This window comes from Blennius ocellaris (assembly GCF_963422515.1).
Source record: "Blennius ocellaris genome assembly, chromosome: 11".
In the NCBI taxonomy this organism is placed as follows: Eukaryota; Metazoa; Chordata; class Actinopteri; order Blenniiformes; family Blenniidae; genus Blennius; species Blennius ocellaris.
In genome coordinates this window covers 27,926,663-27,953,038 of record NC_137660.1, presented here as the reverse complement: position 1 = coordinate 27,953,038, position 26,376 = coordinate 27,926,663, and the positions used below count along the sequence as shown (strand labels likewise).

The following is a 26,376-nucleotide window of genomic DNA, read 5'->3' as shown; positions in this document are numbered from 1 at the left end:
GCCCACTTTCTGTCAGGACGTTTATTTCCTGTTATTCAACTCAAGAAAGAAAAGTTATGTGCTCGTCCGACCGCCTGTCCGTCCATTCGTGTGTGCGCCGCATCCAAAAGTCCACTAATAAAGGCTTAATGAAGCGCGGCGGCGGCGGCGATATGGCAGCCGGGGACGCCTGTCCACCCTCACAGATGTGGAACTTAATGAGAGAGCGTGTGCAGGACGACGGCCAAGTCCCGAGAACGACCACCTGGTTCTCATGGAACGGAAAGAAGGAGGAGGTGAACGTGTTGGTCGCCGCCTTCGATGGGTGGATTCGTGGATGGGAGGACGACTCGTCCACGGATGAGATTTCAGAATGTTTTTGAGGAAATAACCTGAGCAGTGCAACGGGCAAAATAAAAAAAAATAAAAAAGAAAATGGTGGAGGAGTCTGTAAACATCGAGGCTGTGGAGCGACGTGGAGAATTTTTAAATGAAGCACAAGCTCACTTGTAAATCACATGGGGGCTTTATGCTAGTCCCGTTAGCGGCTAACGATAGCGGCTAACGATAGCGGCTAACGATAGCGGCTAACAGCTAAACGTGATTCCCGGTTGACGGCTCCTTTTAAGACGGTCTGACTTTTGTGTTATCTGTTGTTTTTTTTACATGTTATTTCTAATTGATATTTTATATATTTTTCTCCATATGTATTTAGTGTGGTATCGTATGGCTTTGTTTTGCAATGTAAATACATTTTTAGGAATTACTTTTGATGAAAAGCTGCATATAAATGTTCAGAAGTCAAAATTGATAAAAACCAATATTGACATCATGTGTAAAAGAGTAGAGTAGAGTAGAGTAGAGTAGAGAGCTTTATTCCTCCCCAGGGGGAAACACAAACTTACAACATCTCAAGGTAAAAAGGTGCAGAACTTGTAAAATTAAGGAATTAAAATATGTAAACATATGTAAATATCTAAAGAAGAGCAAAAAAGAGCACAAAAAATAGAATATGAAAAAAGAAAACAATCCAGTAAAAAAGAAAAATTGCCAGGATTGATATACACACAGTGTAGATAGGTAAAAGTAAAAATCAGTAAAAATCAGATCACAATTCACTCAACTTCTTATATAACGTCCTCATTCATCCATGTATGAGTTATTTTGTGGAAATATGGGGAAATAATTATAAAACAAACATTGATCCTATTTTTTCTATTATTTCAGAAGAAGAATTAGACTCATAAATCAAGATTATTATTACGCTCCAACAAATCCTGTTTTCTTACATTAAAAAAAAAAAAATTGTCCACCTGAACACACTGCCACGTTTTTGTGTCAAATATACTTCGTCGTGGACGAAGACGTCCGTAAGCACGTGGCGTGAATCAGCGAGGCTAACCTCGCTCCTCGCCGCGGTGTTAATCGACGGCTAATCGTGCATTAAGCGGCCGGTGTGTACAGTTAAGTCTCCACAATAAGCCTCATTTCTCCTATTTCAATTAGCGAACAGGGGGGGAAGCGCTTAGAGGAAGCTTAGGAAGCCGGCGCCGCGGCTTTTCCGCAGCTCATCCCTCCCCGAGTCGTGGTTAGCGTACGTCTCCTCGCGGGGAGTCGCGCCACGTAGCCGCGTACCTTCACGGCGGGGGGAGCGAGTGGCGGGCGAGTGGCGGGCTGCTGATGGCGCTCATTAGTGTCCAGATTAGCCCCGGTTGTTTATTTATTTATTTATTTCCTTTTTCACGCCACTCATGCTTAAATGCTAATTATACATTTACAACTTTGCCCTTTTCTAGGCGAGCCCAGTTTTATATTGTTGACGTGAAAACGTGACGTGACCTTGTCACTGTTTTCTTTAGCTTCGGTTTCCTTCGGATTACGTTTTTCTCTTCCGGCGACTGAATGTGTTCAGTTCAGTTTTTATCTCTGTGGCAACAAATAAAACACATTTCAAGGTAAGTTTGCAAAGAAACAAAAAAAAAAAAACCCCAACGATTCCACGTGATGGTCGAGGAGACGGTGGAAAGACAAACACTTTGTCACCATGGAAACCAACAGGTCATTTGAGCCACCATAACACTCCTATCATGTATCGTGGTCGTTTCAATTGATGACCTTTGACCCTCAAAACGCTAACCCGGGTCATGACGTCACCATGTGATGTGTCAGGGGATAGGGAATAGAAAACTTAACATTTTGCTCTTAGTTTGACATCAATCAGATCCAAACTGGCTGTGCTACGACGAAGAAAAAAAAAAAAAAAAATATATATATATATATACACATTTTGTGACCTACATCTTGACCTTTGACCCAAATCGCTCTCAACATTCAATGAAACCATTGTTGGATAAAGACAAATCATCCCCGTAAATTTCATGCATTTTGGGTCAATAGTTTTGTAAAAACAAGTTGTTAAAATACATTTGTACATCCATACAAGCAATTAAATCAATAAATACAAAAAACCTAATCTTCGCCCCGGCTCTCGTCGGCGAGTGTAACCAGACTCGAAGAGATAGAGGAGAGAAAGAGAACGAGAGCAACATAAATCCACTCAATGTTTGTTGTTAGCATCCTCATTAGCGACACGTGACTTCTGATAAGAACGTCGCTTTTCAGGGAATAAATATTTCCAGTGTGTCCAGATGGACCACGATAAGACGGGGACGGCGAACATGAGCCCCTCCGAGCAGTGTGGGAACATGAATAATAAAAAAAAAAAAAAAGGGATTTGTGCTCAATCAAACAAGGAGCTTTCTTAGAGTTTAGTTAAAAAATAAAATAAAAAATAGAAAATATAGTTTGGCAGATCAGAGTTTTTGGCTCCATTCTGTTGTGAGTGTTCATAAAGCGTGACGTTAAGGCGAGGTGAAGGCTGTCGCACAAGTGACACGGCCAAATCAACGTTGACGAGAGCGAGACGAGTCCCATATCCGTCCTCGTCCGTCAAAGTCGGGGGAGGGGGAGGGGGAGGGGGGATCCAGCGCAAGGTGCCGAGGATTAACGGGGGAGGGGGGGGGGGGGGGACTTGTGGTGAAAATGGCCTGATGTGCTGATTTCCAGTGGCAGCCATACATGCCGACGGCGACCTCCGACGCAAATCCAAACTGATCAGCTCGGGTTTTTTTGAGGAGAAATTCAGCTTTCGCCGGTTCTCACTGTTACACGTTCCTCGGCAGCTCCGCAAGTAGGGGAAAAAAAAAAAAAAAAAGGATCGTGTCGACTCGGCGTCTGCTCGTCCTCGACAGTTTGTTTGTACAGTCGTCACGTCAGCAGAAAAAAAAAAAAAAAAGACCTGTTTGGGAAGATTTTGATGTACCTGACTGGACAGTTTGACCCGTTTTCATCCTAAGTGGACAGAAACGATCCGATGCGGGACGTCGGAATGTTTTGATGCGTCTTATCAGACAAAAAAGAAAAAAAAAAAAACATCAGCATACTGTGAAATATGACTGCAAAGTGTTCCTCCACACCTGTTTGTTGAGTGCTAAGATAAGACAAATGTTTTCTTTTTTTCCCTCCCCCTCATCCCGTTTTTTTTTTTTAAGCGAGCCACATTTTCCTGCAGAGATAGCGGCGCTCGCCGGCCCAGATGCCAGGCGGAGTGCGGGAAGCTCGGAGCTTATCTCCCCACCAGGAGGAAGCACCAATCAGCTCCTTTTCTTCAGGAGACTTATTCCTCCTTAAGCTCTCGTTGCCAGACGTGTGAAGTGTTGCAGACGGGCGTCTGTCTTGAAGGTCACCTTCGCAGGGGTAGAGTCAGTGGCACCACCGGACATTTTTGGGGGTTTCGGCTTTTCATGTTCCAGAGAGTTTGGAGATGGTTTATTTAATATTAAAGACAAAAGTCGGACTGTCTTTAAAGGAGCCGTCAACCGGGAATCATATTTAGCTGTTAGCCGCTATCGTTAGCATTCTCATCCTCGACGTTTGCAGACTCCTCGTCCTTGCAGATTTTGCGCAACGAGTTACGAATCATTTTTCCCGTCACTCCTGATTCTTTAGGTGACGTGACGCACCTCAATAAGGTTAAAGGGGTACGGCGTTCTTAAAAAAAATTCTTCCGAATCTTCTGTGTGACTCCGACATTTCTCTGGATGTTGTAAAATCTGGAGCGTGTGGATTGTTCAGTAGTTGATGGTAGAACGACCGGGGGGGGTGTGGAGTCGTCTATACCAGTGTTTTTCAACCACTGTGCTGCGGCACACTGGTGTTTCCGCGAGATCTAGTCAGGTGTGTCGTGGGAAAGTATCCAATTTCATATTTTTTTCTAAAAAACCAGTGTGTTGCAGAGTAATCATGTATAAATACTCTTCACCACTAGAGGGCAGCACAGAAGTTTTCCGGTGAAATGTAAAGTGACAGACGTCAGTGTGGTTCATCTCCACCTCCTGCTGCCATCTTGTATCAAAGTACTGTGTCAGTGACAGTGATGGAGAAGTTTTTGAAAAGGAAGAATGTGAACCAGGATCTCAGCTCTTCATCCATCAGGTCCAGGTTTCACACTGACGGAGTAAAATAAATAAAAAGGAAATTGGGAAATACTTTTTTTCTGTATTTATTTGATTCCTGTTGATAAAACTTCGATGAGAATGACTTTATATTGTTAATAGAGGCTACAGAGTTTCACATTTTAACATTTTCGGGTGGTGGTGGTGGTGTGCCTCCAGATTTTTCCAAACAAAAAAGTGTGTCTTGGCTCAAAAAAGGTTGAAAAACACTGGTCTATACGCCCTGTCATGGACCTGACTTGTTTTACACCCTGATTTTTTTTTTTTTTTAATGTTCCTCTCGTGTGCGGTGCGCCCCTTCACAGATTGCTCCCTGGGCGGATGCCCACATCGCTCACAGCAAAATCTACCACTGTATTTACCGAATCCTCCCGATCCGCCACATTCCCGACGGATCACCGAGAGACCGCGACGACGCGCAACAATTTGAGATTGAGATTCGTGCATTACGTCGCTTGTCGTTGGACCCATTTTTCCCAGTAATCACAGCTTTCCTTCCCTCTCTCGCACAGGTGGAGCGAGAAATAGCGATCCTGAAGCTCATAGAACACCCGCACGTCTTAAAGCTACACGACGTCTACGAAAACAAAAAATACTTGTAAGTATTGTCTAATTTTTTTAATTATTATTATTATTGATGGACGTGAAATGTATCAAATCATTTTCAATCAATTGTTTTCTTCTTCAAAAAGGACTCGTTTAAAGTTTTCTGGAGAAACTTTGTTTTTGGTGGCTTGGAGACATCATTACTACAGTTTCTTTTTTATTAATGTATTTTTTTTTTTTTAACACGCCTGCAGAGCGGCGGCGATCGGTGTGTTATGATTGCAGACCAGCAACAATAGCCTCGGAGCGCTGGATCCTCCATTAGCATTAGCATGAAGCATTTAATTTGGTTGCGCATGCTGGGGGGACTGCTAATGTCGGGGGGGGTTGAAAGGAAGTCTTCAACAATGTAAACCCCCGCGACACGCTTATCAGAGGCAAACGCCGCTGCATTAAGAGACATTAGCCACGGCGGGTGTGGCGCGGCGGCCACTCACACACACACACACACACACAAATCTATTAGCCAACTTTAGCCGCGGTGAGCGACACTCCCATCAGTCGCTGGCAGTAGACCTCTTGATCTCCACGCGAGTGTTTTGTCAACTAAATTCAATTAGTTCCCGTCTTGCGCTCAAACGGGATTGGCCACGCGCCGCCGTACACGCCGTCCTTTAAAGACGACAGGAGGAGAAGAATATTATTATGATTCATCCCATAATTGGATTATTAAAATCACATTTTTGGGGCCCGTTGCTTCATCACTCCTGACAGACGGTCACTCGTAGCGCCGCGGAAAAGACAAATTGCTTCGCATTTGCATCGCGAGTGACTGGAATACGGCGGCGCGTTCAGACGGTTCCAAGTGAGACGCTCCAGAGCTTTAAAGATTTATTATTCCGTCGAACAACAAGCTGTACGATCTGGCGTGAACAAGGGGAGACGGGGGGGGGGGGGGGGGGTGTTTTAATTCATATTCCGCCAATCAGTTATTCGTGGGCATTTCTGTGAATGAATGAATGAATGAATGATCGCTTTACGAATAATGATACGACTCGAACCTTTCAGAAAGGAAAATGGCCGCCGGATAAAAAGGCTTAATTGTCAGAAATCCTACCAGCCTAGTTGATTTGTCGCCGTCAGCACTTTGCTTTTCTTACACGTTTACTGGAGTGTTGAGGAAATATATTCACATGAGCAGACGAGTTATTTTAAATATTCCGAAGTAACCCGCGGGGACGCAAAGGAAGTCTCAGAAAGAGAGATGTTTAAAGTCAATAATTAACAAACCAAGGTTTACGAGACGTACTTATATCGTTTGGGACCTTGAGGTTCTAATTAATAAACTTAAATCAGAGTCGATTCTTCTCCTCGGGGTCGTTTGCAAAGAATAAAACCCTGATCTTAGTTTGGGTCGAGCTCTTAAACTTATACAATCTTGAAAAAAAAAAAACACAACAAACAGCCCAAGAGCCTTTTTTTTCCATCTCATTATAAAACAGACAATAACAGTTTTTTAGAGTCCAGACATTTCTGCTTGATGAGAACTGAAGTTTTTATTAATATTATTATTATTGTTATAAAACACAGAGGAGCCGGGAAATAGTTTGTTTAAGAAAAACATATATTGTTTGTTTCTTGTGACCTCAGTGCTTAGAGAGAAACTCTGTTTACACCCAACGCATCCGTCTCTGTCACCATGGAAACGGTGGAAACTACTGAGAAGAACTGTTTACTATGTTTCAAAATAAAAGTTTTGTTTTTTTACCCCCTCCATTTCCATGGAGACGTAGTCGGAGCATTTTCAAAAGTGTCTGTTCTGACTTAACGTCTCGTAAACCGACCCCAAGTGATCACTTACGTAACAGTTTAATGACAATAAAAAATTTTTTTAAAAATTCGGTGCGGAAGATTAACGTCTCCAACTTACGCTGAACATCCATGTTAAAATTACAATAATCATACATTTGTACATGAATAATTAAATAGGGTGAGTTTTAGTTTAAGTCTGATGTGAATATTTTCCCCAAAACAAGTAAGAAGAATTGAATGTTTAAAAAGAAAAAAAAAAAAAAAAAATGAAAACCAAAATAATAAAACATTTTCGGGAGAATAATAGTTTAAATTGTGTTTGCAGGATTTTGTTAAGGTTTGTTTGTCGTTGGGTTTTCTCCCAAAACCCATTGGAGGTTTTTCTTTTCGCGGTTCGGCTTATGTGTCTTTTCACGGTTTGTTTAGCAGGAGAGCACTGCTCTGTGGCCAATTACACTTACATTTTCCAACACCATGTGTTAATCAATAAAAGTGAATAGACCCACACATCCAGAGGGAGAGACAGAGAGAGAGAGAGAGAGTATTTTACGAGCTGCCTGGATTTCAATTTGTCCCAGTTAAGATGGAGGGAGTTTGGGAAGACGATATACGAGCAGTTCAGGACGACTTTAAACCTCAGATGAAGTTACAGGCCCGGGTCAGAGGAGATTCATCTCTCCGCCGTCCAGAGAAACGTCTCTCAAGCAATCACTCCTCTGTCTGATGATACAAATGGCAAGAACTGTACGTGTGTGTGTGTGTGTGTGTGTGTGTGTGTGTGTGTGTGTGTGTGTGTGTGTGTGTGTGTGTGTGTGTGTGTGTGTGTGTGTGTGTGTGTGTGTGTGTGTGTGTGTGTGTATTATATATATATTTGGGCTGCCTGCTCTATGTGACCTATTAATTGACGAAGAAAGTTTTTCATTGATTGGTTAAAAAAAAAAAAAAAAAGGGTTGGGGGGGGGGGGGGGGGTGGGGGGGGGGGGGTTCTTGTAAATATATATTTTTATTCCGGAAAATAAAAAAAAATAAAAAAGTAGTGTAACATCTCTGCAGTTGTGTTCTAGTTTTAGTGATGATGTTTGTTGGTTCCGATTATTTTGTGGTCCCCTGAACGCACCGTTAGAGCGAGCTGGCCTGTGATTGGCTGAGAGTGGAGAAAGGGGGCGGGTTAGATGTGTGTGTGTGTGTGTGTGTGTGTGTCCATACAGAGAACGAAGGAGCAGCACAGTTCTGTTTAACAATAAAACAGAACTGAAGCTTTACAGACAAGAAACTCGTCCTGCTGGACGCTGCGATAGTAAAACACAGTGACTTGAGAAGTAACTACAATCTGATTACTGGTTTGGAAATAGTTACACACTGGATTACTCGTTTTTTGTCGTCAGCCAGTTAAAGATATTTCTGAAGCGAAAGGAAGTGTTCCAGCTCGCTGATGACTGTCAGTTATATGTTAATCCTGTTTAGCATGTAGCCTCGCTACTGTACGAGCTCTTTGACGTGTCGAAGGGCGGAGTTACGTGATGCCCCTGAACGCATCATTCAGCTCCTGCAGTTAAAACACACGGACACAAACTTTCTCTTTTATTACTGGGACAGTTCAGAGAAATGTATTTCTGAAAACACCCACTATGGTTGAGAATGAAAAAACACCCACAATGCAACAGTTATAGGATATTCCCATGACATTTCACTGTATTTTTCACCATAAGTTGTTTTTTTAATTAATATTGGCTTTATGTTGAGATTGTAGTAATTTTATAGAATGATTGTTTGATTTTTTGCAAAAAAAAAAGTGGTGTGTGTTTCTTCTTCTTCTTCTTCTTCTTCTTCTATTTAACGACTTACCTTTCTGCGCAGGTACCTCGTGCTAGAACACGTGTCCGGTGGCGAACTCTTCGACTACTTGGTGAAGAAGGGCAGGTTGACGCCGAAAGAGGCCAGAAAGTTCTTCAGACAGATCATGTCAGCGCTGGATTTCTGCCACAGTCATTCCATATGGTAAGTGACCCCCGGGCGTCCAGGCAGGGGAGACACTGAGCACAACGCAACGGCGCCAAAATAATGCAAGACGATAACTAACAAGTTTTGATGACTATGTTTACAGTAGGTTAAAAAATAAAGAGAATTTTACGCGAGCAATACAAGCGTCACTTACTTTTTAAGAGATTTTGGGTTTTTTTATATATATATTACTTTGCTCCAGCCTTCCACATTTTTTTTAAATGTAATAAATCTGAGATGCTGAAATGTTTCAGAGAATAATTTTTTTTTTTTTTTCGTTATATAAAACAAAACATATTCCAAAACAATGGAACCAACTGTCACAGTGACAGAATTTAGTTTATAGAAAACACTTCAGAAAGAAGTAAAAGAGGTCAGGAACGCTCCTGAATTTCAAGAAATACATAAAAAACTACAATGGTCAAGTATGAAAATTAGATTTGGGACATAAATAATGTGATTTGCACAAATGTGAAAATTATGGTTTTTGTATTTGTATATTGGAAATACTGTATATAGAATGCACAATAATACCTGTCGAACTATATATATTTCTTTTCTTTAGACTGTCAGATTGGAAGTTTTGTTGCAGGAAATGTTTTTAATTAGTCATTTTGAATGGATAAATAACTAAAATAGTCATTTAAATAAAGAAGTGGAAAACAAAATACACATCACTTCGGTTTTCGCAGATCAGATTAGGCCAATTAGAGTAAAACATCCCGGGATTGACACTAAGAACACACTCTTGTGGGGATTAATTGACATTCTTTTTCACAGGTTTATCTTTGTTTCCGTCTCTCCGTCTTCGCTGCTCCTGGAAAAAAAAAATTACAAAAAATGACGCCTTGTAAATTTATCACGAGGGGGATTAATGTTTGGAAGTGTTGTTCACCCTCTCCTCAAATTAGGGGGCAAAACAAGGCAGACGTCCGCCGCCCGTCTCACCTCTCCTCCTTTCCCCGCTAATGAGATCCCAGCATATGGTGATATATGAAAAAAGAAAAGAAAAGAAAGGGGGATGCTGCAATCATTTCTTCCATTTCTGCTCGACGACCATTAGAAGTTGCTGCTTCTTGTCTGTGACTCACCGTGCAGATTTGGGGGCGGGGGGGGGGGGGGGGGGGGGGGTGGAGGGGGGGCGGGGTAAGCACATGTTTGTCTTTCTTGTTCTGCACACCTCCCGTTCCCTCGCTTCTGTCCTCACGCCCACGTCCCCCCCCCCCAAAAAAAAAAAATCCCCATCAAGCCAGATGGATGCGAGTCTGGGTATGAATGAAAGGCCAACGGAGACGATCATGACTCAGCGTTTCCTCCGGCCGAATGAAATTCTCTGATTCAGGCGGTGAGAGGGAGACGGTTAAAAAACAAACAGACGTCGGAAAAAATAGTCTTTCGTGAGCTGGATGGTGAACAAGGAAAAACTGTTTTTTTTTAACCAAGACGACATCGTTTTGAGTGAAAACGCATCGTTTCAGAAAGTCAACATTTCAAAATCGAAACATATCGGTTTTGTATTTTCTTATTCATTTCTGAAGACAATTTTTACACAGTAACATTTGCAAAAAAAAAAACCAAAACAGATAAAATACTGAAAACAATGTAGCTTCCATGTTGGGCCACTAGTGGGTGCTGTTGTTTTTGTAAAAGGAACCACACGCACATGCTAGCGGAGAACAACGAGCTACAAACGTTAACAACGGTAGAACACGGACGTTCTAGTGGACAGATGACCAAGTTGGATTGTCAATGTGGTGACTATCAAAATAAAACGGCTACAGTCGGTAGAGCCTTCGCCAACGCCGCATTTGTTAATCGAGTTAGCATCGCTAGCATGTCAGCCGTTAGCCCATATCGATGCTAACCTGTCAGGTAGCAACATCACTGTGTGAAACGCTGAGAGGGCAGCGTCTCCATGGCAACAGACGCTGATCTCCTTTGATCTCCTCCATCCGCTTTGCACAGGACTTTTTTTCACGCAGTTTTCTGGGGGATTTATTCGGAAACGGTTAGCCGCTAACGTCCTTGGATGACGACAAATCATCCCTGAAGATTTGAGTCGTTTCTGTGAAAAGTTGGCAAAATACATACGCGCAATAAATAAACAAATACATGCAGACGAAAACATCATCTTCTCAGCCAACGTTCGTTGGCGAAAGGTATTAACTAAATACGTTTTTACAACTAATGCAAACATAATACGTCCCAGGAGAATATCCAAACATTGTTATTTTCTATTTCCACATGGAAATAACCTATATGAAGATATATGCACATATATGAAACCTATAAGCAGTTTATATGGACATATATGCTGCATACATGCGTATATATGCCACATTTTGGCTAAATTGAGGTGCATATATGTGAATATACAGGCCATATAGGTCTCCTGTACTGCTTCTTTATTTTCACACACACACACACACATATATATATATATATATATATATATATATATCACTTTGGCAACTGTCATACATTATCAAGGCAATAACTAAGAACTAACAAAAAATATAAAGGTACCTATATAGGTACCTGTATGCACGTATATGTGCACACATATATGTACATATAATATAGGAAAACGGCCAATTTTATATATGTCACATATATTAAAGACCTATATCAAAACCTATATTGAAACATATATGTTTATATAGGTTCTTTCCATGTGGGTTAACTGAGCGCGTGCAGAACAACCACATACTGCAACTGTGGCGCACATGACCAGCGGCAACGTTTTCAAAAACAGGCACAGAAAACGCAACACAGCCTTTTTAGTTTTCCCTTGAAAACCTGGTCGTAGAAACGGGGGAGGGGGAGGTGGGGGTGTAATATGAGGTCGTGACCCCGGCGTAATGTCGCGCTACTCTCCTGATCTGTGCCAAGCCTTCAGCTTTATTCCCGCCGCGGGGCTGCCAGAGGTCACGACGCTCCGCCGCCGATAAAAACAAAAACAAAAACCACTCCTGGAAACACTTCAGATCAGCGTGTCGGAGTGTCGGATGCCTGGAAGAGGAAGCCTGGTGTTTAACGGCCGGCGGCTCCTAAACACCTCCACCTCCAGGACTGCTAATAACAGTCAATCTCCGCGTTTAACAAAAGAGCTCAGTGAAACACGCTCCGGAGACGGCGGCCATAAGAGCAAACACCCACCGGAGACACGGCGAGCGCGTAATAACTTAACTATATTTCCCCTTCAACACCTCAGAAGCAGGTTTTGTGTGTGCGTATATGTGTGTGTGTGTGTGTGTATTACCGACGAGCGAACAACACAAACCGATGCGAAATCCCTCAATGGCGGAATGAAAGAGCAGCGGCTAATCGATAGCTGTATTGTAGCGCTACCGCCACAATCGTCGCTGCGTCGCTCGGAAAGCGTCTTATTTTCCAGGACGTCAGTTTCATGGCGTCTCTGAGGGTCGACGGCGAGGAGATAAACTGCACGGCCATGTTTTTTACTTTATGTCTTATACCCAGATATTTTTTACATTTTTATTTTTTGCTTTTATTTCTATTCTATTGTATTTTATAATATTCGTATGTACCAGATTGCTGCAACAAAACAATTTCCCTTCGGCGATAAATAAAGTATCTATCTATCTATCTATCTATCTATCTATCTATCTATCTATCTATCTATCTATCTATCTATCTATCTATCTATCTATCTATCTATCTATCTATCTATCTATCTATCTATCTATCTATCTATCTATCTATGTGGTGGTGAGAACCTTCCCTGATCCAGGCGCTTCCTCGCAGCGTAAAAAAAAAAAACAACCCAAAAAAACATGCATTTCCTGTCGTAAACGACATATAAAATATATTAAATCGTCACCTATCGTCAAATTGGATTGACTAGTTGTGCTTCTCGACTGGTCCCACGACCCGATTCCATTTTCACTGCGTTTCTTTAGAATTGGCTTCATTTTGAGATGTAATTTTATGGTTGTAATTGATTTGTTTCGTAAAAATAAAAGACATTTTTCATCACATATAAAGCTTTAAAATGTATTTTGCCACTATTTCCCTAGTGCGGCCCACTTCAGATGACAGGAACTCAAATGTGTTTGACGCCACCGAACTAAAGATGTTTCTGCTCAGGAAAGAAAAAAAAGCCTCTAAGAAGTAAAAACTTGATTTTTTTTTTTTTTTTTACGACCAATGGATTCTCAAACCGTTACCATCTGATCAACCACATTCCACCGTTCCTCCCTCCATCGTCGTTTACGCGGCAGCGGTTTCAAGAGAAAAGCGCAACACTTGAAGCCAAAGTGCAACTTTTTGAAAACGCTCGGTTTCCGCGAACATGTCCTTCTGCACATGCTCAGTAGACGGCCAATCGGATATCCAATGTTTTCCTCCGTCGTGTCTGGAGTCCCAGTCAATGCTCTCCTGGGACTTGGTACTTTTATTTTGACAGTCACCGGAGTATCAATCCAACGTGGTCGTCTCAAAATTCACTTTCTAAAGGTTTTCCAGCAGTACAAATCGTCTCCACATCTGGAACGACGCCCCAGAAGTGAAGAAAGTGTGTCCTCTCTCTCCCTGGCTTGTTTTAGTTTTCAAAAAGTGTGTTGCTCCAACCAGCCAATCAGAAATCAAACCCTATATAGTGTCATCCGGGGTTTTAGCCAATCACAATCAAGGTAGGCTCCTCCCCCCTTTGACTCCTCCCACAATTACTCAGCTCTGCTCTGGCACATGGCGCCACGAGAGGAAGTACTTCCTCCATCTTCCCATAGATGGGCGTGTGTGTGGGCGGAGCCAGTCCAGCTCACACAGACACAGCAGATTCTGAATGCAGCTCCTAGGATCCGATATTCTAATAGAGAAAAAATCAAATAAACCTTGAAAATCTGAATAATGAGACCCTTTTAAAATGAGATTTTTTTTGTAGTAATTGTTTAGTTTTGTGATGATCAAAACATTTTCACCATGTTTCACTGCAGTTAACAAACCTCAGCACCGTTTTAACGGCTCAGTGTATAACGGGACTCGTACTCGGAATGTTCTCAAGCTAAAACGCTGCGTTTTCACTTGAAATGTTGTGTAAACGGGGCCTAAAGCACTTATTGAGGTAATGTGAGAAAATAACTGGTACATACATGGGCTTACTTTGTTTTTTTATCAAAAAATTTTTTTAAATCATCTCTGCTTCACGACATTTTGGCGACTCCTCTTCTGTGTCGTGAACTCTTAAAAAACACTTGTCGTCACTCGACTGCAAGAGTTCAGACTTCTGCGTGTCTCATGCCCTGGTGGCTGTTTGTGGCTTTGTTTGTCTGAGGTTTTTTGTTTTTTGCTGTTTGTTTTTGTTTTTTTTTAAGAAGAGTTCCTCCCGATTACAGCGGATCGGCCCGCAAGAAGGCTGGTGCTTCTTATAAACTGTCATCTCTGCAGCCGCCAACAGCACGGAATGGAAATCGCTCATATTTCGTCTGATAGTTTCGCTCCAGGTAAACTGAGAGTCGGGGGAGGGGGTGTTGATGTTAAGACGAGGTAGAGTGGTGAAAAACAAAACAAAAAAAATGGGAGACGGAATGAGAAAATGTGTCTCCAAAATAAAATAAAATAAAACCAGGGGATGGGGGGAAATGGAAGTGGTTGGTCGGTTTATGAAGCTCGAATCGGAGGAAATTGTAGAGCTACAGTAAAAGATGGTTATAGTAAGGGAAATAGAGAGAGGGTGAAATTACTATATAGAAAAGAAAGCATGTCAAGTGTAATATTTAAAAACGGCCGGTTTGTCTGGGTAGAGATGATGAGCAGGGTTTTAATATCTCGTCCCGTCATCCTCGGTCAAACTCCTCTGGATTACCGGGTCCGGCGCCGGGTTTCCGCACAACAAGCTGTTTTGCTCGTCGTAATCCCGCTCCTTTGTCGCTGCCTTACACGGCGCGACTCGAAACCCCCCCTCCCCCCCCCCCGGGAGGGGAAGAAGATAGCGGCGCGCCAGACGATAAGAAGAGATCGAGGCCTTCATGTCTGCTTTCCCCTTTAATGCTAATCGAGTTGTGACTCCCAGTTAAAAGGCTGCGCCGGGCGGCGGCCGTCTTATCGGAATCGGCTAATCTGAGTCGTTTAAAAAAGAAAAAAAAAATTAGCTAAACATTAAAAAGCTTTTTTTTTTATTAAAATCGATTTAATCAATCAATCAAATGTTATTTGTATAGCCCTTTACAATAACCCAGCGGTACCCAAAGTGCTTTACAACAAAGCTATAAAAACAATGCATTAAGAAATAAATACAAGAATAATACATAAAAACAACAAATAAAACACAGGTTCTGACTGTGGGAGGTGCGACGGTGCTGCAGGTTGGTGGAAGCCTTCCAGAAATTCATAAAAACAGAGCATACAGAATAAATACGCTGCCCTAGACAGAGTTAAAAGCCAACCTAAAAAAAAAAAAAAAGGTTTTCAGCTTTGATTTGAAAAAAACAAGTGACCCGATATTAAATATATCAAGTCAGCTGTATTCAGGAGATTGTCCTCGTTGGCTAATATCACTGCAGAGCGTCTTGAGCTCTTGGTCTCGTTCTAATTGGGTCAGCAGAAGCCCCTCAAAAAAAAAAAAGTTTTACGAGAGAAAAGGAAGGATAGAAAGCGGACGAGGTGCACCCGGGGCTGAACGGGAGCGTTTTAACACGACTTCAGCTAAAAAAGACAAAATACTGCGTTTGCGTTCAATGGAAAAGAGGTGCGCTACTTTCAGAGCGTGTTAATGTGGCGAAAAATCCATTTTCTCAGTTAGCATTAGTTTTTTTATTTTTTACTCATTTGTAATTAGTGCCACATATCTTGTTGCGATAGCGGACGTAACGACGTGGCAATATAAAAAAAAAAAAAAAAAAAAACCTGGACCGAAGACTTTAAGCAGTGAAACGTAAAAAACCCCTGGAGAGGACAGGCTCATTACAGCCTCCTGTAAAACACAACATATCAGCAACTTATGTGTATAATGATCACAGGCAATTAAAACCTCAGCGTTGGATTGCAAGGAAATATGTAGAAGAGCCTCCGGGGGAGGGGTGGGGTGGGGGGAGGGGTGGGGGGGGTAGACCCTGCTCAGCTAGCATGTGTATTTGTAGAAAACATAAGTTTCGTGGCCAAACCGCCAAGACATTGTCAAAGTTTCAAAGAAAATGCTGGATTACAAAAAAAAAACCTCAGGAGTTGCAGCCATTTTTTTTTCTCCTGTGAAAATGTCTACATTTTCATCACGTATACAACAACGAATAATATATAATGGCTTTATTTTTACCGGTCCCGGCCCACTCCAGATGCGACAATGATGGATGACAATAAACCATAAACACTGCCTCTCCGTAGGTTTTTTTTTATTTTATTATTATTCTACACTATTCCTTTCATGTGCTCCATATGGGACGAGCCCAACACTAACATTTATACTGCATATTGCCCTGCAGGAACAACCTGCACACACACACAAAAAAACCCTGCTCTCATCGCATGTGGAACATTTTCTAAAGAAGTATTTCCCAAGACTTCTTTGAGAAGGCGGTGCGAGAAAAAACAAACTTTGAAGCTCGCTGCAGCTGTTTGAATTTGTTCAACATAAGATATTCCTGCTGCGCCGAGCGAGATTACGGCGCAAAAGTGCAGCGTAACGCGTCACGGAGGAAGTTTACCGTCCTATTACAGACACCAAGGTCCGGACAGACACTAAAACCGTCTGTCCTCCAGACGCTGCCGCCGCTTAAAATATGTCTTTTCCTTGTTTCGGCGATCAGCTGGTTTGATGATTTTAACGAAACTGTGCTTTGTACATTTGCATAAGAAAACTTGGATTTATTTGTATTTGACTTTGTTGAAGCAATGAGGATTTTTTTTTTTTTTTGGTTTCCCCCGCAGTGAGAACCCATAGTGAACAGTGTCTTCGCACTTTTTCCAACCACAAATCAACAATGTCATTCTAATTCACCGTTCTCTCTCCAGCCCCCCCCTCCCCCCACCGTTGGTCCGGTCCACGTGCATCCAAAGTTATGGGATTACGGGATGACCTTCTGTCACGTTAAAATTCCACTCACTCGTCATTTTTATGCCTCCGCCTGGCGACAGATGCTGGCTTTTATATTTCCTCGTAGTCCGTCCGTCTGTCACATTCTCGTTAACTCGATCTCGCCTCCACGCCTCGCAGGACTTTCCTTTAGATTTAGCTACGATTTTTTTTTTTTTTTTTCACTCAAAGACGAACTGATTAGATTTTCATGGCCAAAGGTCATTGTGACCTCGTGTCGTCTTGTTCAGGCCAATATCGCGGCGGGAGACTCGCCTCAAGGTCGCCACACACCGGTTTAATGGCTGGAGAATTGTCATAACTTGGTTTTCGGGTCCATAAGGTTCAGTTGGGTGTGAATCTTCAAATGCTTTTGAACACTCATCCCTTCATCCCTTCATCCTTTCTTCCTCCTCCTTTATTCATCGGCCAATCGACAGACGATTTACTCTGAATCCAGAAAAGTTTTCCTGTTTACACGTTTTGAAAATAATGTTTGTTGACAATGAAAATGATTTGGAAATGAAAATGGACATTTTGGGCCACTAGTTTGCACTGTTGGTTATTTATTTTATTTTTTTTTAAACCTTCCCCAACTAAAGCTGGGCGACCAAGAAGGTTGTGTTTTCAGCTGCATGTATTTATTTATTTTATGTATGTATTTTAACAACTTTTTGTAAATAATACCAACCCAAATTGCAGGAAATTATTTGTCATCATCCCAGAACTGATTTACTCGGTCTTGGGACGTTAACAGCTAACCGTTTCCAAATAAATAAATAAAAAAAAACTATGGAAAAAATGTGTCATACAAAGGCGGATGGGAGAGGCACCTCGTGGAGATCAAAGACGATTAGCGTCTGTTGCCATGGAGACACTTCCTGCTCAGTGTTTCACACACTGATGTTGCTACCCGATGTGAAGTAACGGCTATCATACTAGCGATGCTAATTCGGTTCTAAACACTAACAATGGGAGAAAACGGACATTCTAGTGGACAGACGACCAAGTTGGATTGTTGTCACAGTGACTGTCAAAATAAAAGCACAAAGTCCCAGGAGAACATGGACTGGGAGTGACGACATTCTGAAGGCCGCCATTGTTGCTCTTGTCCATTACTGTTTACTGCAGCCATGGTACGAATGCATAGTTTTTTTTTAATAAAGTTGCCTCAACGGGGCCCTACCTCTAAATTTGACCGTACTTGGTAAGTGAGCGGGGAGAACATGCAGCCTGGGCGTGTGACTGGAGCCTCGGTGCGCTGAGGAGGAAGATCAAACACTATCATGTGTGGCGCTGAACGATTTCAAGACATTTCTCGACGCACTCGCCTCGGAGACATCGCAGCTCTTTGTTGGTTAAGACTCTCCGGCTGCTGACGTCTCGGTTGTGTGAAGCGGTGAAGGCTTTCGCTCCGGGGACGACTGTTTTTTTTCCCCGACGCCCGTCTGACTTTCATTTCAATTATCGCCGGGATCACAGAGACTGCCGGAGTGATGATACGCCGACCGACAGCTAATCCCGGCGGACCGACGGCGGGCGTCACGCCAGCCGGTGTCATCTGAGGTTAACTGTCCATCTTGATGAGTCGCTCTTCAAAGGGCCGACGGATCCAGCGATTGTTCTCCCTCTCCTTTCAATCATTAGCCTAAAGAGAAGATGAAAGTCTTGGTCATGACTTGCTGGCAGCCCCGCGGCGCTATCGCTATCCGTCTCAATTCGGTGAGGAGACGAAGCCCCGGACGAGACGGGCGAGCGAAAGGGAGACGGGAGTGTTGGATAGACTTCCACGCTCACGCTCTGCCGGGCCTCGACCCGGGCGAAGACGTTAAATGCACCATAAAATGCTAACGCCGCTTCTCTTTGAACCGGATAAAAAACAAAAAAAATTGGAATTTAACCTCTAACTCGGCAACAGTTGTAGGAAATATCTTCCTCTCAGTGGTCCCGTTCAAGGTGGGAGATGACGCCCAGCGGATAATATCCCCCCTCGCTGTGTTTAGGGGTAATGACAAGGCTAACAAGGGGCCTCCGCGGCGCCGGTATAGGCTAGTGGCTGTCTGGGAGATGAAGGCGGGGGAAGGGGGAGGGGTGAGGGACGAAGAGGAAAATCGAATGAGAAAAGGACACAGCGGGGGGCCGTCACATATCGTAGCGGCGGCGAGGTGGGAGAGCCTCCTCGTGTCAGAACGGACGGATCAGAGGGAGCGGCGGAGCGGAGAGGTGGCGGAGCGGAGAGGTGGCGGGGCGGCGTGTTACATGCTAAAGATGCTGCGACGCGCAGGTGTTTGATAGACCCTGGTGGCGCGCCTCTTGTTTCACCTCGGTTGTACTTGTTCTTGTGATTTTTTTTTTTTTTTTTTTGCTTTCATGTTTCATTAACCGCTTCATGTCTCCTCTTTCCTTCCTGGCAGCCACAGGGATCTAAAGCCAGAGAACCTCCTGCTAGACGAAAAGAACAACATCAGGATAGCGGACTTCGGCATGGCGTCCCTTCAGGTCGGAGACAGTCTTTTGGAAACCAGCTGCGGGTGAGTGTCAAAAGCATGGTGTCTGATAGCAAAACCCAACGGCGCTGTTCAGTCTGGACCAGAGAACTCTGGTCCTCTTAGGTAGGGGGTGTTCCCGTTCCCCTGTCACCATCACTGATATCTGGTCTGAAGAATATAGAGAATCAGAATCAGAATTCCTTTATTGTCATTGTCCTCTGAAGCACAACGGAATTAAAAAATAGCAGCTCTCATAGGAAACAGTGCAAACATTGGAAAGTCGATGATAATTAGTGCAAAATGGCGTGAAAACAACAAAGATCTATAAAACTGTAAAAATAAATAGAATAGAATAGTGCAGACATGAAAACTATAAAAAAAAAAAAAAAAAACTGTACAGCCCCAAGGGGGTATTTACAGGAAAGAGGGGATAAAGGCAGCAGTTCGGGGTTTGTTGGTGTTCGAGGCGTTCAGGGTAACAACAACTCTTGGGAAGGAACCGTTTTTAAGTCTGTTTGTTTTTGTCTTTATTGCCCTGAAACGCCTCCCTGATGGCAGAAGTTGGAAGAGGTGACAACCGGGGTGTGAGGAGTCCCTGAGGATGTTGTGGGCTCACTTGAGGCAGCGGGTGTTGTAGATGTCGTCCAGGGATGGGAGGGGGAAGCCAATCAGTTTCTGGGCAGTGGTGATGACCCTCTGGAGCTTCTTCCTGTCTGCTGTGGTGCAGCTGGTGAACCACAGCGAGGTGCCGTAGCTCAGCACCGACTCCACTGAGCAGCGGTAGAAGGACAACAAGAGCTCCGGTTTTAGGATCCTCAGGAAGTAGAGTCTCTGTTGTGCCTTCTTCAGGATTGCTGAAGAGTTTACAGTCTCAGTTAGGTCCTCGCTGATGTGGAGGCCCAGGAACCGAGAGTCTGACACCATCTCCAGGAACCGAGAGTCTGACACCATCTCCAGGAACCGAAAGTCTGACACCATCTCCAGAAACCGAGAGTCTGACACCATCTCCAGAAACCGAGAGTCTGACACCATCTCCAGGAACCGAAAGTCTGACACCATCTCCAGAAACCGAGAGTCTGACACCATCTCCAGGAACCGAAAGTCTGACACCATCTCCAGGAACCGAGAGTCTGACACCATCTCCAGGAACCGAAAGTCTGACACCATCTCCAGAAACCGAGAGTCTGACACCATCTCCAGAAACCGAGAGTCTGACACCATCTCCAGGAACCGAAAGTCTGACACCATCTCCAGGAACCGAGAGTCTGACACCATCTCCAGGAACCGAAAGTCTGACACCATCTCCAGGAACCGAAAGTCTGACGCCATCTCCACCTCTTCCCCATTTATGTTGATCGGCTGGATGTCCGGTTTACACCTCGTGAGGTCGACCATCAGTTCCTTCCAACTATATATCGTGGTTGCTTGCAGCTACCCATTAGCCACGAGCTAATTTGCCACTCACAAATCCCTCTCTCTCTGGTGGGATTTGTACTTCGTTGCATTTTTCTTCCTCTCTGGTCAGTGTTGGCTTCAGGCGGTGGTGCCCCCAAACGATCAGCAGCTTTCCCTTACATTCCATGGAGACAGAAACAAACCCCCCCACGCAGATTTCCGCCTGAAACCGTCAAGTAAATGTGGCCTCAGGTGACTCAGAGTAATCGGTGGAAAGAGAAAATACCAATATGCAAGAAGAGAAGCACCAGCGACTGATCAGCAGGGCGATGAGTGGGTGGTTTGTTTTTTTAATCGTGGTTTTGTTGATCTCTTGAGGAGAGTCCTCTCTCTCTCTGGTGTTTTTGAGCGAGGCCGAGGCCACGGCCACACATTTACTGCTCTCCGTCTCGTCACGTCTCAACGCAGGGTTTACGATCTCGCAGTCACGACCACGCCATCAATCCCAACACCCTGATCAATTCGCCCGCAGCAAAAAGTCACTTTCAAAGCGAGACGCTTGCTCTCCAAAGAGGACTTAAGTCTTCACACCGAGAGGAGGGGGGGTGTTTTTATTTGTCACACTCATATTTGTCAATAAAGGAGGAAGCCCAGTCGACGGCGTTTCATTTTCCCACACTGACTTCGTGATCGAGAGACGACTGTGTATCGTTCTCTGACGACTCAATTCACTCGTCTGTGAAGTTCGTGTTGAAAGTGAGGCGTCAGCCGGAGCCGCCATACATCAGCAGTGTTTTTATTGATTCCTTCTTTGTCGGTTTTTTCTCTCCCCTCTATTTAATTTGAGATCGTACAATGGGAACGTTTTTGCAGTCGTCCGAGCTTCATTGAAACTATGAACAGTCTATAGACTGAAAGATAATGTATTTTTGAATAACGAATCTGAGGACTTGTTTCTCCCCCCAAAATGGTAAGAAAAATTGAAAAAAAAAAAACCTCTCCCTGCCACCTCCTGTAGTATGCAATGCCACTTCAATCAATCTGTGACCAGTTAAGTTCCTTCAAAATAAAAGTCCTCATTAATTAAATGACACCTAAAACCTTTAAAAAATTGATATTTAGTGATTAGCTAGATTAGAGCATAGCTGGCTTTCACAATAAAAGCCACAAACTCCTTCAAAATGAAACTCTTTGTTTATTAAAATGACACCTAAAACTTTAAAAATAAATATTAAGTGGTTAGCCAGATAAGAGCGTAGCTGGATTTCAAACTAAAAGCCCCAAATTCCTTAAAAAAATTATCTTTACTTAATAAAATTGCACTTAAAGCATAAGAAAAATGTAATCTCGGGTTTAGTTGGATTAGAGCGTAGCTGGCTTTCAAAATAAAAGCCCCAAACTCATTCAAAACAAAAGTCCATGTTTATAAAATCCTTCAAAATTTATATTTTATCGATATCTAAATGGGCCAGAGGCCATAATTGCCTCGATGACGCATCTTTTCACATTATTTTCCTTTCTGCATTTTGCCCTCGTAAAAACCAGCGAACACAGAAAGTCTTCAAAATAAACTTTCTGAACCCCTTCCAGTCTTGTGAAGTATAATTTCACGACCACTCAGATGTGGTCACGGCTCAAATCAGCAGCTGCACTTTGTGAATACCAAATTCCCAAAAAAGTTTTGGGTGATTCTTAAAATTCAAGGTAGCTCCACAACCATGGCTCCAATCTTCTTTTAATCGATCGGACTTCAGGATTTTTTTTCCCCCCTCACTTTTGACTCCAATTAGCACTTCGCGGAGCCGCGAGCTGCAGCTTTCTGGCGGCACCGTGAATATTGGAAGAGTCATTTTACGACCAGATAACTTGAATTCACATAATCTCATCTTATACATTTTCTTCTCGTTGACCATTGACGTCAATGATGTTGTGATTAACGAACCGACCGGGGGGCGATCGTATTGATTTGTGGCCCCCGAGCTTCTCTGGCGTTGTGCAACACGGCCCTGCCGTCGCTTAAATAATTCAGAAAAAATGCTCATAACATCTCGTCGTACGTCGGGATTCTAAATGGGACGGGATGTTCTTGCGGGGTTCACCTTGCGACAAATATTTACTCGCGACACTCTGGGCTTGATTGAGAGACAAACAGAGACCCGGTGACATCTGTCCGCCGCTCGCAATGATTCCGTCCGGATTAAACCTCCAAATCAACCGCGGCTGGAATTACAAACGGAATTATCCCCTCCCCCCTCCACCACCACCACCACCCCTCCCCCCCCTCCCCGCTAACCTCCGAGACCCTTTGTCCTCTGACGATTTTGGAACGACGCTCCGGTTTCCCCCGGAGCGCCCTCCCTTCAGATGATGCACGTTGCACGCTCGCCCTCGCCACGTGCACGCACAAGCTGGCGGTCAAAAACTGTTGTGTAATTTATTTTATTTTTACATTTTTATTTTTTTTTTTTTGGCCGCTACAGTCACGGAGAGCTTTCGCTGAGTCACGCCGGCAGCCCGCCGTGAACCAGACTCTCTCCCGTTTCCTAGAAAGGCCACATTGCAGCGGATTTAAGTCGGCGGAATTTCGTTTCGTTCGAACCGCCGCTCGGTCGCTGCGGATGCACCGCGATCCGCTCAGCCCCCGCTGGGTGAGCGATAAACAAGTTGCTGGACTGCCGAGCTGTTTTTATTTATTTATTATAAAGAAATGAATAAATAAAATCTTTCCTTTTTTTTTTTTTTTTAAATTGAAAAAAAACAAAAATAACTCCAGGAAGTGGTTCTCAATTCATTTGTCAATTTCCCTCATGAAATCATACTTGTAAAAAAAGAGAAAAAAAACATAAATACATTGAAATGATAGAATATAACAATGAGAGCAGCGACGCGACGACCTGCTTTCCACACGTGTCTCACTGCTCATTTTATCGTATTTTTTTAAATCATATATTGTGAGTAAGTATAAGAAAGAAGAGCAGCAATTTTACAGAGGACAGCAATAATATATCATGTATTTAATGGTATAAAATATATTAATACTTAATGAACATAATATTTTGTATTTAAAATGTAACATGAAATTTAAATAGTATTATTTATGTCGTGTACATTCATGCATTTGTATGTATATGCGTACGTATGGCAATGTGTAGACTGTATATATAAACCCTGTGTATATGTATTTTGTTAAACTTGTAATATTAGTTTTAAAAAAATGGTGACAAAATCTAGGGTTTAGTTTTTTGCCCAAAAAAATGTTGACAGAATTAGAAAAAATTCCCAAAATTCAAATTATGTGACGTTAATTGTGTTATTTTGAAGAAGGAAAAAAAAAAAAGCAAATGTGCTTTAAGAAAAGATCAAAGCCTCCAGTCAGAGGAAAGCAGCACCACAGTTTATCTTTCCCGTCTTCATATATAACTTGAGTTTCTGGTGTCATAAATGGCCGTTTTCAGGTCGACCTCTGTGCCGGTCATGTTTACTTCTTTGTGCAAAAGGTCACGTTTCTTTCACTTTCCTCCACCGCAGCAGATTTGCCCGTGTCAATATTCTCGATGCGACGTTTTCACGTCGGCGATCTCTCATAGCTGAGATCTCATTTAGAGAAGACGAGACACACGCTGACAGTAAAACGCTGAGTCATGCTGTGAAGCCAGAAATTGCAATTTTTTGTAATTTTCTTTTTTTACTACCTTTTCTTATCAAAGACAGTAAATTGATGAGCACAAACACTAAACTGTGTCTTTAATGGATATGAGTTTCAGAGACTTTGGGCTTCCAGTGGGAGCGATTAAAGTGTTTCTGAGTGTGTGGAAAAGATTAAAAGCTTTCATGTCTCAGATTACCGGTTTTATTTTAATCAATATGATACAGCGGGAGCCCGAAACACTCCAGTGAGCCGGAGCGGTAAAATAGTGCCATGATAACATTACAGTTTAAAGTTTCTTCTTTGTGGCGGGGCAGAGAATACGTAGTGAAAATGTATACATTTTCACAAAAAATAGGAATTGTTTAATTCCTGTTGAAAACAATCTTAGCGTAAAGATAATTTTAGTGAAACCTACTGGTGCCACATACGGTGAAATGTCCGGGTCCAAGTGAGAACTCAAATCTTTTTTTGAAAATGGCGGAACAAGGTGGAACTTTTTGGAAAATGCTCCGGCTCAGTCTTCGTGGAACATGGGGGAGATTAATTTAAAAAAAACACTGCCACAGCGCAAACGCTCCACGGCCGTTGTAACTAGTAGCTCTGCACATGCTAAGAGGACAACAGTGGCCTCTAGTGGCCAAACAAGCTAGCTACATAATTTTCACATTTTCTGTCGATTTCGTATAAACAGGCAAGGCGAAGCTTTTTTGAAACAAGAGTGCAAAAACGATCATGTAAACGGAGCCTCAAAGCTCGTCTACTAGATTCCATACGGGAAATATTTTTTAATATTTAGGAGCCACTTTTAGTTGTACGTCTCTAAGAAGTTTTCAATAACTTTCTGAATGAAATTCGTCATTACACACATAAAAATGTATTTCTAGCATATATATATATATGAAAAGTTTACTTATATATGTTATAATGTTATGAACATTTATATATGTTATAAATGTTTACTTATATATATATGAAATGTTTACTTTATGAAATTCGTCATTACACACATGAATATATATATATAATTTTTTTAATGTTTTTCCCCTGATCTATACCGATCTGGATTACACTCATTTCACAGAATAAATGAATGTTTTGATTTGGTCGTCTAATAATCCAGAATTCAGACAGTTTGGTTGGTTTAGTTCCTTTTTTAAAAATTCTTTATTTGTCAGTTTAACAATTTCATATATATATATATATAGAATTTTATTTTTATTTTTTATTTTTTTTATTTTTAAGAGATACAATTTACTTGTGTCAACATGAGCACAATGTACTTATTCATTCTCCCACAAAAAACAACAAAAAACTAAATATAAATGAACGAGAAAACGTAAAAAACATAAACTTCAGGCTCTTAACTTCAGGTTTTTTTTGTATTTTTTTTATCCATTCCAGTTCCAGCTGTAGCTAAAAGCTTGTAGCACATATGTTGCATATATTATTTCAAACTTGTTTCCTATAGCTTTTTTCCCCGACAAGGCGGCTTTGTTTCATTGTTGCCGGCCAGAGTTTTGACAGATTGAGGGAAACGGTGCTGTCGGGTGCAGATATTCATGATCACACAAGACAGAACGTGAGCTAACGGCCGTCCAGAGAGTATCTGGTCCCTCATTTACGGCGAGATATACCGGCAGTAAAAAAGCTCCCGTCAGGCCGGGAGGCTTTGGACGGACGGGTGATTCACCGATTGTTTGTTCCAGGCGATTATATATTATGGTAAAGATATTACCATTACCTGGTTTTATGTTTGGTTAAATGGATTTTTAGAAACACGGGGAAAAAAGTCAAGGTGCAGGGGGGAAAAAAAGTTTATGTACGGCGCAACAGAGTCACTCATCCGGAGCCACCGGCGCCAATAAATCCTGGCGTGATATTGACGTGTCAATCTCGTCATTGGATTTACTGTCAGTCCGTCCCGGCGCCGTGAAGATTAGTGGGTCTGTTCGCCGTCTGTAG

At 42.6% G+C, this 26,376-nt stretch overlaps 1 protein-coding gene across 1 annotated transcript in view; it reads left to right on the top strand.

The window, feature by feature from the left end:
* Nucleotides 1–26,376, top strand: part of brsk2a (BR serine/threonine kinase 2a) — a gene marked incomplete at both ends in the record, with an annotated part of 123,252 nt that overhangs the window by 80,570 nt on the left and 16,306 nt on the right. The window contains 3 exon segments of the mRNA XM_080504794.1: nucleotides 5,006–5,091; nucleotides 8,709–8,849; nucleotides 19,296–19,412. Of these exon segments, the coding sequence (XP_080360920.1) occupies nucleotides 5,006–5,091; nucleotides 8,709–8,849; nucleotides 19,296–19,412 (344 nt within the window).